The sequence below is a fragment of the Myotis davidii genome, unplaced genomic scaffold, assembly GCF_000327345.1.
Source record: "Myotis davidii unplaced genomic scaffold, ASM32734v1 scaffold2457, whole genome shotgun sequence".
Lineage (NCBI taxonomy): Eukaryota > Metazoa > Chordata > Mammalia > Chiroptera > Vespertilionidae > Myotis > Myotis davidii.
In genome coordinates this window covers 59,682-72,923 of record NW_006288714.1, presented here as the reverse complement: position 1 = coordinate 72,923, position 13,242 = coordinate 59,682, and the positions used below count along the sequence as shown (strand labels likewise).

General features: G+C 34.4%; 1 protein-coding gene across 1 annotated transcript in view; it reads left to right on the top strand.

Moving 5' to 3' along the window:
- CDK13 (cyclin-dependent kinase 13) overlaps positions 1-13,242 on the top strand; it is a 147,804-nt gene that overhangs the window by 96,530 nt on the left and 38,032 nt on the right. The window contains exons 7-8 of the mRNA XM_015562061.1: positions 3,860-4,049; positions 4,955-5,011. Of these exons, the coding sequence (XP_015417547.1) occupies positions 3,860-4,049; positions 4,955-5,011 (247 nt within the window). The remainder of the gene's footprint in view (positions 1-3,859; positions 4,050-4,954; positions 5,012-13,242) is intronic.

The window sequence follows — 13,242 nt, the reverse complement described above, 5'->3', positions numbered from 1 at the left end:
CCCCACCCCGTCGGCCTGCTTGCCCCTAACCCCCTCTTGTCTTGGCCCCATCACCATGGCTTTGTCCGGAAGGTCTCCCGGTCTAAGCATATTACTGTTTTATTAGTATAAATGGTGCTGATCCTTGATTTCACCATCAACAAAAGCATTTTCTCATTTGTTTCCTGAGAGATGCTTTTTTTTTGGTGAGGTATCAGCATAAAAGGGTTGTCTGGTCAAAAACTGAAGTTTTGTTCTATAACCGAGACATTTTTTTCTATGAACAACTTGGTTGAGAAGCAAATTGTTCAAGGTGGGAGATGTTCGAGAACCAAGTTGTAACTGTATTTCTACTTTTCTGGTTACTTGTAAATTTAATTTGCTCTTTCTCTGGAGTCCTAAAGTGGATAGTTAGGTTGTTGGTTCTAGATCTTCTTTTCTTATACATTTACTTAGTGCTATGATTTCTCTCTAAGGAATAGCTTTGCTGTATCCCACATATTTTAGTTGTTTTTATTTTAATTTACTTCAAAATATTTTAAAGCTTCTTTTTAGACATCATCTTTAACTCAGGTGTTATTTTAAAGTTTTTTATTTTTTTAAACTCTGAGTGTTTTTGGTTTTCAGCTATCTTCTTGTTACTGATTTTTAGTTTTATTTCATTGGCATACTTTGTATGATTTCTTTTAAATTTGTTTAGGTGTGTTTTATGGTCATGAGTATGCTCTGTATTGGTGAATGGTTCGTGTGAATATGAGAAGAATACGTATTTTGTTATTGTTGGATGAAGTACAATAAAGATGTAATATTTATTTACCAGTGTAATTCTTTCAGGTTTCTTTTCTGATGTATTTTGGCAGCCTTTTGTAAGGAGTGAACACAGTAAAGCTTATTATATGTTCTTGAAGAATTGACCCCTTTATTCCTGATAACTTTCCTTGCTCTTAAATCTGGTCTGTCTGAAATTAATAAATTACTCCTTTGATTAGCTTTCTTTTGATTAGTGATAGTATGGCATAGCTTCCTGTGTTCTTTAATTTTAATCTTTGTCTATCTCTCTCTATTTTTTAATGCTTGCCCAAGGATATGTTTTTATTGATTTTTAGAAAGAGGATTTTTAAGGGAGGACAGTGGAGAGAGAGAAGAAAGGGAGAGAGGAAGAGAGGAGGGTGAGGTGAGGTGAGAGAGAAACATGGATTGGTTGCCACTTCTACACACTGTGACCAGGGATTGAACCCACAATCTAGGTATATGTCCTGACTGAGAATCAAACCCATAACCTTTTGGTGTATGGGAGAATGTTCTCCAGCAGTCACCAACCTTTCGGACCTCATGGATCACCAGTTGGCAACCGCTGCAGGGCTCTATTTATATTTAAAGTGTATATAGGCAATATCTAATTGGGTCTTATTTTTCTTATCCACTTTACCAGTCTCTATGTTTTAATTGGTATATTTAGATCTTTGCTGTGGAAGGTGATTATTGATATAGTTAGATTAATATCATCCATATTTGTTATTTTTCTATTTGTTGTCTCCCCCGCCCCTCTTTTTCTGCCTTCCCTGGCTTTCATTAAGCTTTTCATATGATTCCATTTTTCCCTCCCTTTCTTTAGCATATCAACAATGTTTATTTTTTTAAATTATCTATAGTAGTTGTGCTTATGTTCACAGAGTACATTTATAATTTTTAAAATAACATTGTACTACTTTATAGGTAGTATAGGTACCTCATAACAGAGTATTCCCAGTTCCTCGCTCCCATTTGTTATAACATTATTATTATTCTTTCACAAGCTAGTTACAGAAACCATTTCTGTTATTTTGAACAAACAGATCAATTAATAAGAAAAATAAATATTTTATTTTACCTTTATTATTTTCTAATGTTCTTCCTTCCTTTATGTGGATCTGAGTTCCTTTCCTGTATCATTTTCCTTCTTTCTGAAGATTTTTTTGGCCTTTGGCAAAGCAGATCTACTGATGACAAATTTCTTCCTTTTTTTTTTGAGAATGTTCTTATTTCTCTGTCACTTCTGAAGAATAATTTTGCTGGATATGGAATAGGGAATTTTAGGTTGGTGGATTTTCTTTCAACACTTTAAATATTTCATTCCACTCTTTTTTTATTCAACGTTTCTTAAGATAAATCAGTTATAATTTTTTTCCTTGAATGCGGTTATAGGTAAGATGTTTTTTCCCTCTGGCTTCTGTCAAGGTTTTCTTTTTTTGTCTTTGATTCTCAGCAGTTTTGCTATTCCCCTTGATGTCCTCCCTAGTTTCCTGGATCTGTGGTTTTCATATATTTTATTAATTTGGGGAAATTTCAGTCATTTTTATTTTACATACTGTTTTCCGTTGTTTCTTGTATTCCCATTACACATATGTTAACACTTTTTGCAATTGTCCACATTTGGGGGATATTCTGTCTTTTTCTTTTCACTTTTGTTTTGAAAATTTCTATTGACTTATCTTCAAACTCACTTATTCTTTGCTAGGCCATATCCTTCAAACTGATGAGCCTGTCGAAGGCATTCTTTACTTGTATTATGCTGTTTTTGGTTTCTAGCATATCCTTTTGATTCTGTCTTAGAATTTCTATTTTTGTTCACTGACTTAAAATGTTTTAGTAATTATTAGATATACAGGGTATTCTCAAAAAATGTATACACACTTTAACCGCTAATAGCTCAGTTTTGAAAATGAAATGTATTTTAATAAACATTGCTTTTATAATTATTCAAAGTTGTATGTATACATTGTTTTTGAACACCCTTTGTATTTGGGGTTTGTTTTCTGGTGTATGTATATTACACTGTTCTGTCTGTCCTAATAGTATGGTAAGTCATATTAATTTCTGGTACAGTAAATGTTTATCACCAGAAACATTTTGGCTGGTACTGTGGTTTTTGTTTAATTCTTATTAAAATTTATTCCTAGTCATTTGTAATACAATTTTTTTCAATTGTGGAGTCATTTAAATTTTATTTTCTAATGAATTATTGCTGGCATATATGAAGCCCTTTGCTTTTTTGTATGATTTTCTGTAACTCTCTTTTTATTCTTTTGGATTTTTAGACAGTAAGTTTACTATGAGATCTTTGCTTTGTTTTTAATTAAAAACTGTGAACTTTCTCCAGATGCCTTTTTTTGACATTGATATTTTTTCCTTTGACAAATAGATGTATTGAATTTTATCAGCTTTTTCATTCTTGAATTGCTAAATTAAACTGTACTTGATTGGGATATTTTTTTGATACAGCTTTGGATTCAATTTATGCAAGTTTCACTTAGGATTTTTGAATCTCATAAGTACAGTTGTGTATGTGCTATGTTATGTTTTGGTAGGATTAAGCTGGCTTTATAATACAAAGTTGTAATTTGTATGCTTCCAAATGCTCTGGAGCTGTATAGATAGAATGAAATTATATGTAGAAGGCTTAAATGGATTCATCTAAAGTCCAACTGAGATCAGATTTTTTTAAAATTAAAAACAACTCTTTTGCCACCTTCAAATTTTCTTTAATGAGCTGTACTGATTTTATTCCCTTTTCACTAAGAGACAATTTGTTCGATGTGTAAAACAGTTAAGAATTTATTTTACATTAATTACACCCAGAAACTGTGCTATGTGAAAATCAACAGGGTTGGTTATATAATAAGAGTTTTGTTTATGAGACAAAAACTGGGTTAAATGTATCCTTGGGATGTATTTATTGATAGTAAACTCAGAGAGAAAGATGAACATTATCAAAGTGATAAAGTAACACCTCGTTTCAAGGAAAGGATTAGTTTTCAACGTAGAATTTAAAAAAATTTTGAACCTATAGAAAAGTTGTAAGAATAAAAATCTTTAATGTTTTAATTGTTCTTGTTCTTAGGTGCATTTTACCTGGTATTTGAATATATGGACCATGATCTGATGGGACTACTGGAATCAGGCTTGGTTCATTTTAATGAAAATCACATAAAGTCATTTATGAGACAGCTTATGGAAGGTCTGGATTATTGTCATAAGAAGAACTTTTTGCATAGGGATATTAAATGTTCAAATATTCTTCTAAATAATAGGTATGATATAACTTTGATATGTATGTTCAAAGTGAGTGTTATATAATGTATACCTTGATTTTATTTAAAGGATTTTTAATTTAGATTATAGTTGACTCTTGAACAACTCGGGGGACAGGGGGGTGGGGGCCTAGGGTGCCAACCTCCTCTTCATCCTCCCAACACAATTGAAAATTTGCGTATAATTTTTGATTCCAAATACTTTACTAATAACCTCCTGTTGACTGGAAGCTTTACTGAGAATATAAGTATTTGATGAATACAAATATCAAAGTTTTAAAGTGGTTTTTTTGAAGTGCATACACACAAACACACACACACACACACACAGCTTGTATTGAATATTTTACTGACAGCATAACCTGAACTCCTGATAAGTCTATTGTAATTGGTATTATTTGTTAGTTTAAGTGAAGCATGTCTGGTCCTGATTTGGGTTAGTATAAAGTGTTCCAGGCACCTTGCCCCTCTAAGAACAGGAAAATCAATTTAAATTTAAAACATTGTGATTTAGATCTTGAACATTATTGACTTGAGCAAGTAATTTGTCTTACTACTAAGTAGTAGAAATTGCCTCATTTTGTGTTATTTTCTTTGAAGTGTACTTTTCTAAATAGCAACTAAATAGTGCTGAAATACTGTTATACTGGTAATACTGTAATAATAACAATAATAATAAAAATAGTACTAGTATTACGGTATTAGCTGAACTTCTTCCAAAGAAAATTTTTGTACCTTATTTTATCCTGAGGTTATCTACTTTCCTATAACTATAGTACCTTGAGTACTGCAGTGTGATCAAAGTTAAAGTTTACATATTTTTTATTAGTTCTAAGAACATGATTTGGTATGACCACTTCAAAGTAGAATAATATCTTTTATTCATTTTGTTTTACTTCCACCAGAGGGCAGATAAAACTTGCTGATTTTGGACTCGCTCGATTGTATAGCTCAGAAGAAAGGTAAGAGTACTTTAAATTAATATAGACATATTAGAGACCAGTTTTAGAAGCTATGTAAGAATATCTTATTGATAGTTTATTTTTTTTAAGAAAAAGGAAATTTACTTTTTTGTAATTAAATAAATGGGGTAATAAAACTTTACACCATAATTGGCTTGACTATTTTAATTACAGAATTTTATACATTTATCTCAATTTTAAATAATTGTGTTTTTGACACTTAGAGGTAAATATAATTTCTTTTAAAATGTGCCATTGTAAATGTAACTTAAGAGAACTTAGGAATTTGTTTTTTCAGTTTTTTATTTCAAGAAAAATGATTTTAAATATAAAAATGTTACATGCAATAAACCTTAATATTTCAAGAAAAATAATCTTAAATATAATGTTACATGCAATAAACATTAATATCACAAGAAAAACAATTTTAATATAATGTTATATGCAATAAACACCAATTATTCAAGAAAAATGATCTTATATATAATATTATATGCAATAGACATTAATATCTCAAGAATCAAAGGATTTTAAGTGTAATAATAATTCTAAAACTGTACTAACATGGTATGATACCACAAAAGTTGTAGGGAATATTAAAAGTCTGCAAATAACAGATTACTTCTATTATATTCTAGAATATTTTTCCCCTCTCTGGCTCTATTTTTGCTCATCAGTTTATGTTGTTCATTATAATCCATGAATGAGTGAGATCATATCATATTTATCTCTCTCCGACTGGCTTATTTCACTTAGCATGATGCTCTCCAGGTCCACCCATGCTGTTGTAAATGGTAAGAGTTCCTTCTTTTTTATAGCAGCATAGTATTCCATCGTGTAGATGTACCACAGTTTTCTAATCCATTCATCTGCTGATGGGCACTTAGGTTGTTTCCAAATCTTAGCTATTGTAAATCTTTTAGTTTTTTGAGGAATCTCCATACTGTCTTGCTCAGTGGCTGCACCAGTCTGCATTCCCACCAGCAGTGCACGAGTATTCCTTTTTCTCCACATCCTCTCCAGCACTTGTTGTTTGTTGATTTGTTGATGATAGGCATTCTGACAGGTATCGTTTTTGACTTGCATCTCTCGGATGATTAGTTACTTTGAGCATATTTTTATATATCTCTTGACCTCCTTTATGGTCCTGTTTTAAAAAGTGTCCGTTTAGGTCCTTTGCCCATTTTTTGATTGGATTGCCTGTCTTCCTTTTGTTAAGTAGTATGAGTTCCCTATAAATTTTGGAGATTAAACACTTATTAGAGATAACATTGGCAAATATGTTCTCCCATGCAGTGGGCTTTCTTGTTTTGGTCATGGTTTCTATTGCTGTGCAGAAGGTTTTTATTTTGATGTAGTCCCTTTTGTTTATTTTCTCTTTAGTTTCCATTGCCCTAGGAACTGTATCGGTAAAGATGTTGCTACGACATATGTCTGCTGTTTTTGCTGCCTATGGCTTCTAAGATTTTTATGGTTTCCCTTCTTACATTTAAGTCCTTTATCCATTTTGAGTTTATTTTTGTATATAGTATAAGGTGGTGGTCTAGTTTCATTTTTTTGCATGTACCTGACCAAATTTCCCAACACCATTTATTGAAAAGACTATCTTGACTCCATTGTATGCTCTTGCCTCCTCTGTCAAATATTAATTGAGCCTAATGGGTTAGGTCGATTTCTGAGTTCTCTGGTTCCATTGGTCTATATGTCTGTTCTTGTGCCAATACCAGGCAGTTTTGAGAACCGTGACTTTGTTATATAGCTTGATATCTGGTATTGTGATCCCTCCAATTTTGCTCTTATTTCTCAGGATTGCTGCAGCTATTCGGGGTCTTTTTTTATTCCAGATGAATTTTTGGAGAGTTTGTTCTAGGTCTGTGAAATAAGCCATTGGTATTTTAATTTTTTTAAATTCCAGATGACTTTTTGGAGCATTCTTTCTAGATCTGTGAAATATGCTGTTGGTATTTTAATGGGGAGTGCATTGAATCTATAGATTGCTTTGGGTAGTATGGACATTTTAGTGGTGTCGATTCTACCAATCCATGAACACAGTATATTCCATTTGTTTATGTTTTCCTCTACCTCTTTTTTTCAAAGTCTTGTAGTTTTCTGAGTATAGGTCTTTTACCTCCTTAGTTAAATTTATTCCTAGGTATCTTAATTTTTGGGGGGTGCAACGGTAAATGGGATTTTTTTTTAGTTTCTCTTTCTGTGATTTTGTTATTGTTATATAAAAAAGTCATAGATTTCTGGGTGTTGATTTTGTATCCTGGTACATTGCCAAATTCATTTATTTGTTCTAGTAGTTGTTTTTTTTTGTTGTTTTTTTGTGTTTTTTTTTTTTAGCAAATTTGTGAAGAAGTTCAGTGTATCCTAGTAACTTCTTTTTGTGGAGTTTCTCTGGTGAAAGTTGGCATGTATATCCTGCTTTGGTACTTTTATACCTAGTGGCAGTGAAATATGACTTGTTTTATTAGAACTAATATGGAATTTTAAAATATTTTTTGTGAAGTAGTGGATTTTATATAAACAAACTATGGAATTAACTGAGTTTGATAAAGCTCTAGTTTAGCTCATTACTTTCCTGTCAGTATAATTTCTTTATTTTTAAATACATATTTAATTCTAACATTCTTTATGGCAACTCTGTAATTTCTTTGGTGTAACTACAATGTAATAAAATATTAGTTAATTAGAATTCTTAAAAACAGGTATTTACTTTCACTGAGTTTTTGCCAGTTTAAGATTAGTTGAAAAAAATCTGGTTTTGTTTGAATTTTTAGAGTGAAAAAAAATCTGTTTATTTTCAAATCTTGCAGTGCCCATGACATCATTCTGAAAGTTATTTTCATTGTTTACTGTTTAGGAGGTTGTTGAATGGTGTGTTTTGGGTCCATTTGAGTTTGTGAAACCCCTCAGAAACTGTGGTGTGGATGGGTTATTGTGAACATGGCTACAACCCCTCTGTCCACTCTAGCCAGAGCCTTTTTTGCTTTTGTTTTACCCACTACACAGCTATAACCCTCATTTTGTATTTGAGAAAACTGCGATCCAGAAAGCGTTGAGTGACTTTAAATGTAAAAAAATACGTTGTTGGTTGAGTTAAGAGTGTATATATAGTTCAAGGTTTCCAACTCCCAATTTTTTATTCTTTCCATCATATATAATAGTGCCTCATAGTAGAAATTGAAGGGAAAAAAATGAATTGGTCCAAATGTGTACTTAATCCAACACTTCACTTGAAATAATGTTTTTTGAATGACTAAATTTCAGTTCCTATTCTTTAGGGGGAAATCCTGATTAATTAAGGCATCTATCTGCTTAGCTGATTAATTGAGATTTCACTGTAATTAGATCATTCTTTCATAATACAGTATGTGTCTGTCATACTTGAATATAAACTCACTTTTTCTTGTTTATATGTTAGGTGTCACTGTAGACGGAGAACAGCTAAATCACCATTTCCCATCTCAGATTCTTTTTATGCAGATATTTGTTCACATTGGTGCCGGGGTCCAGCCCCAGCAGGTCCAGGGGTCCCCAAAGGTGTGGACGGAGTCAGCGAAGAAGGAATGACACGGAGACAGCGTTCAGTTATCAGCAGCCTAGGCAGGATGTCTAGCCAAGTTCTAGTCAGGATCTCCAGCGAAGTTCTGGTTAGGATCTCCAGCCAGGTTCTGTGGCCATGTTCTCTTGCTAGGTTCTCCAGCCAGGTTCGGGTTAGGTTCTCCAGCCAGGTTCGGTGGCTTCTAAGTTCTGTGTCCTGTTGTCTTGTTGCATCTGTATTTATATACCAGTTGATTCCAATCCTATCAATCTCTATTCCAAAGGTTAGGGCATTTCTTATCTCCAATTCAGGGAGTAAAGATTATGTAGTTTAAGCATGATTGTTCATAGTTAAAGAGATTAATTACCCGCCTGGCACTTAGTGAAGGGGTTTTATTCCCTCCCTAACTTCAGGGGAAAATCCCTACCTGGGGAATCAACCTTTCTCGGAGAGGTGACCTTGGTTAAAACACATAGCGCCAAGAAGGTGAGCAAATATATTAAGAACAGTATGCCATATATGCCAGGTCCCTTGAAACAGCAAGGATGGACCGGCTCCCGGCACATTGGAATAGATATGTTCCAGAAAATCTGATTTTAAAGCCAAATTTTATCAAAACTTGTAAAATGTAATGTTGGGTGTGCCATGGGTGTGGGATGTTCACTGAGCCATGGTCTTCATTGCCCTGCTAAATTCATATGGGAATTTTGAGCTTAGAGGAGCAGGAAATTTAAAATCTTGGCATTTTTATATAATGTATACTGAATTTTTCTGCTTAATCAAGTTTGTAAGATAAACCTGCCTTTAACAGATTGTCCTGTGTTGTCCCAAGTTTTCTGGATATTGAACTAAACATACAGCAAATGATTTTTCATTCATCTTTTTAAAATTATAAACAGAAAGGTAGAGCTTGACCATAATACTTATCCATCCAAATGTCAAATCAAAGAAAATATTACTTTGAAATATTTTCTAAGTAATTAGCAATAGATAGAATAACTAAAGGATTCAAGAAATTATTATAAGGTTTATTTGTTTAAAAATTGAGCAGATTTGAGCTTGCCACTTTAATAGCATCAACCACATCTTTTCACTCTTATACTTTTGGATATCTTTTTTGAGTTTGAGGAAAACTGGATGGAGTTACAGCTAATATGGAAGAATTGAACATTGAGTGGGTGTGAACAAAATGGATCTCCGCTGTCATGTGTACTGCAATATAAGAAAAAGCAAGAACTACTAGATTAAAATGAGAAGGAAAACAGTTCCTTTAAAAACTTGCAGAATCATTTTCTCATTTTGAACATTAATTATTCATATTTTATCTCATTTGGCATTGGGAAATATAGATCTTGAGACCAGATCCCCAATTACTTCATTTGATTATTTTTAGTAACTATTTTAAGTCCAACTTTTCCTGTGACTGATATGCCCTCTTTCGAGTTTTTATTTTACTAGATTGCTCCAATGCTTTTCTAAATGATGGAATATCTCTTTTTATGTCATTGTCCCATATAAAAAAGTATGTGCTTTCCTATTAAGTTGAAATTAATTTCATTTTCTATAGAAGAAACGATAATTTAGCACATTTACTTTTTTAATGCAAGTAACATAAAACATGTAGGCCCTAGTCCGGGCATTGCTGTTTAATCTGTTGTGGAATATTGGGTAAGTCACTTAATCTCTCTAGGCCTCATTGTTCTCAACTTTAAGAGGAAGGATTAAAAATCTCTAAAATCCTTATTTATAAGGTATTGAAAAACATCTTTTATGGTTCTAAAAATTAACTGATCAAAGTAAGTCTTGAAAACATTTTGGAAGGCAATATCGCCATCTAGTGTTTTTTCATAAAACTACCATTAAAAGCAAAATTAAATTTCTCCAAAGCTCTATGTATAGGTTAAATGGTAGAGAGGTATTGCCTCTTTGATATTTATCCGAGGACTGAGTGAAATTATATTAATGATAACATTGTCACCTTAACGCTGATCTTATTACTTGTGTTCTTGCCTTTTCACTTAAGCTAGAATTGTAGTTAGACATTTATAGTAACTGTTTCATTAATTTTTATTTATAAAAAGATTATCCTGATCTGGAGGATGCTTCTGGTATAGATTAGTGCAGGTAGCTTTGGGAATTCTAGATAATTCAGAGGATCTTCTGGGAGACCCTGGGCACTGTTGGAACCATGGTAATATAAAAGATCACTCATAACGTGAATAACAACAAATAATGTGACTAAACAAGCTTCAGAAATGGAAATCTCATTTAGATTACTGATTTAATTTTAATTTAACAAGATTAAATTGTACTTTTCTTTGTGGCCCTAATGGAGTAGGCTACATTTTAAGCATATAAAATGGGAAAGGCAGTTTAATTCTTTCAGGTAGTGTTACCATACCTCAGTTCCATTAATGATGAAAACTTACATATCTGAATTTCAAGCCTTGATCCTTTTTTTGATCTCTAAATCTGTGTGTTTACTGGACATAATCTCCTCCTAGATTATCTAAGTACCTTAAACATAGTTACAAAACCTATCTTCACATCCCCTTTTACCTTATTCTTCACATCATCTTTTACCTTATTCTCCACTTTAGTTAAAGGTATTCAGTCATTCTCACATATAAATATCTCACATAGACCATTGCAAAGAAAATTTAATTGTTTTTCCTGCCTCTGTTCTTTTGCCCTAGCATTCTTTTCTCCTGTCTATAATAATAAAAGCATAATATGCTAATTAGACCAGACAGCCAAACAACCTTCCGGACATCCTTCTGGATGAAGCCGGGGCTGGGAGGGCTGGGGCTACAAGATCTGGGGGCTGCGGGGGCCCAGGTAAGCTGCTGCAGCTGCGAGGGCCGAGCCCCTTACACGAATTTCGTGCGGGCGGGCCTTTAGTATTCTTATAAACTACCACCCTGCACTCCCTAGTAATAACAATGTTGAACTTTTAGCACTTTCCTAAACAGGTTGGGCTCTTGACTACATTTGTGATTCTACATAAGTTGTTTCCTTTTGTATGGAATTGGACTTCCCTGTTTCATTAGTCTGACAAATTTGTGGGGGGTTTTTTTCTTTAATGTGCAGTTTTGACATTATCCGAAATCTTCCCTGAATCCTACAGGCAACATCAGCATATCTTTCTCTATGTGTCCAGAGCATATTATTCATTCTTTTATGTAGTACATAGAGTATATTGTTATAATTTATATCTATATTGCCACCAGACTTTAAGGCTCTAAACAGCTACAACCATGGTTGGTTGGCTGGCTGTTAATGCAGTGCCTAGCTTAGAATTTAAGTAAATATTTGTTGTTTATAAAGAAATGAACACACTTGCCGAAACCGGTTTGGCTCAGTGGATAGAGCATCGGCCTGCGGACTGAAAGGTCCCAGGTTCGATTCCGGTCAAGGGCATGTACCTGGGTTGCGGGCACATCCCCAGTAGGAGATGTGCAGGAGGCAGCTGATCGATGTTTCTAACTCTCTATCCCTCTCCTTCCTCTCTGTAAAAAATCAATAAAATATATTTTAAAAAAAAAGAAAAGAATGAACACACTTAACTAGCATTTGTGCATGATACTATTCTTTTTATTATATTTTTTAAAATCCTCACCTGAGGATATGCTCTACTTATTTGAGAAAGAGCGGAAGGGAGAAAGAGAGAGAGAGAGAGAGAGAGAGAAATGTATGAGAGACCTGGGAATCAAACAGGCAAGGTGCATGGAGCCATGCTCCAACCAACTGAATTACACCGACCAGGGCGCATGGTACTTTATTTATACTAGTGACCCAGCGCACGGATTCATGCACATTGAAAGGAAATTAACTAGAAGGTGGCCTGCAGGGTGGGACTGGGTGAGACGGGCCAGACATGTCCTGGAGCCAACCTCCCGCTCCCCCTCCCTGGTGTCTGGAGAGTGAGCGGGGTCCCTCAGCAGGTGGGATCCCTCAGCCTGGCCTGCGGGGATCAGGCCAAAACTGGCTCTCTGACATCCCCCGAGGTGCCCCAGAGTGGGAGAGGGCACTCTGCAAAGTTGCTGTCGTACAGGGTGTGGAACGCAAACGCAAGTGTGCAGTAAACCAGATTCAGGGCCGACAGTGCCCAGCAACAACATAACCCACGGCCAAAGGTGGAATTGCGTGGCCCCGCAAGGAATAGGGCTCTCTCCTCTCTGGTTTTGGGGTGTGTCACCTGAGAACCTCTGCTGCCGAGTCATTGCAGCTTGGCACTCTTGCATTGAGTGTCTACCCCCTTGTGGTTAGTGTGTGTCATAGCAACCAGTTTGACACTTAGCGTATTTGCCGGCGTATAAGACGACTGGGCGTATAAGACGACCCCCTAACATTTCCACTCAAAATACAGAGTTTGTTATATACTCGCCGTATAAGACTACCCCCTCTTCCGCACACCTTCCACACACCAAATAAAAGGTAAAACAATATCAGATTTGATTTTAACATTTTAATTTATATTCAAATGCTTATGACATGCAGGAAAACTGTCACAAGGCTGTATGTAATCAAACATATACATAAAACAGTGCAAGTTTATTACCGGTAAACATACCGGTAATTCACTAAAGAAAACACACTCTATAGACTGGTACCGTAGATGCTTCTCAGGAACACAGGCAAGCAGCCCACAACCTAGAGGGACTGTCAATGATAGAAGAAAGAT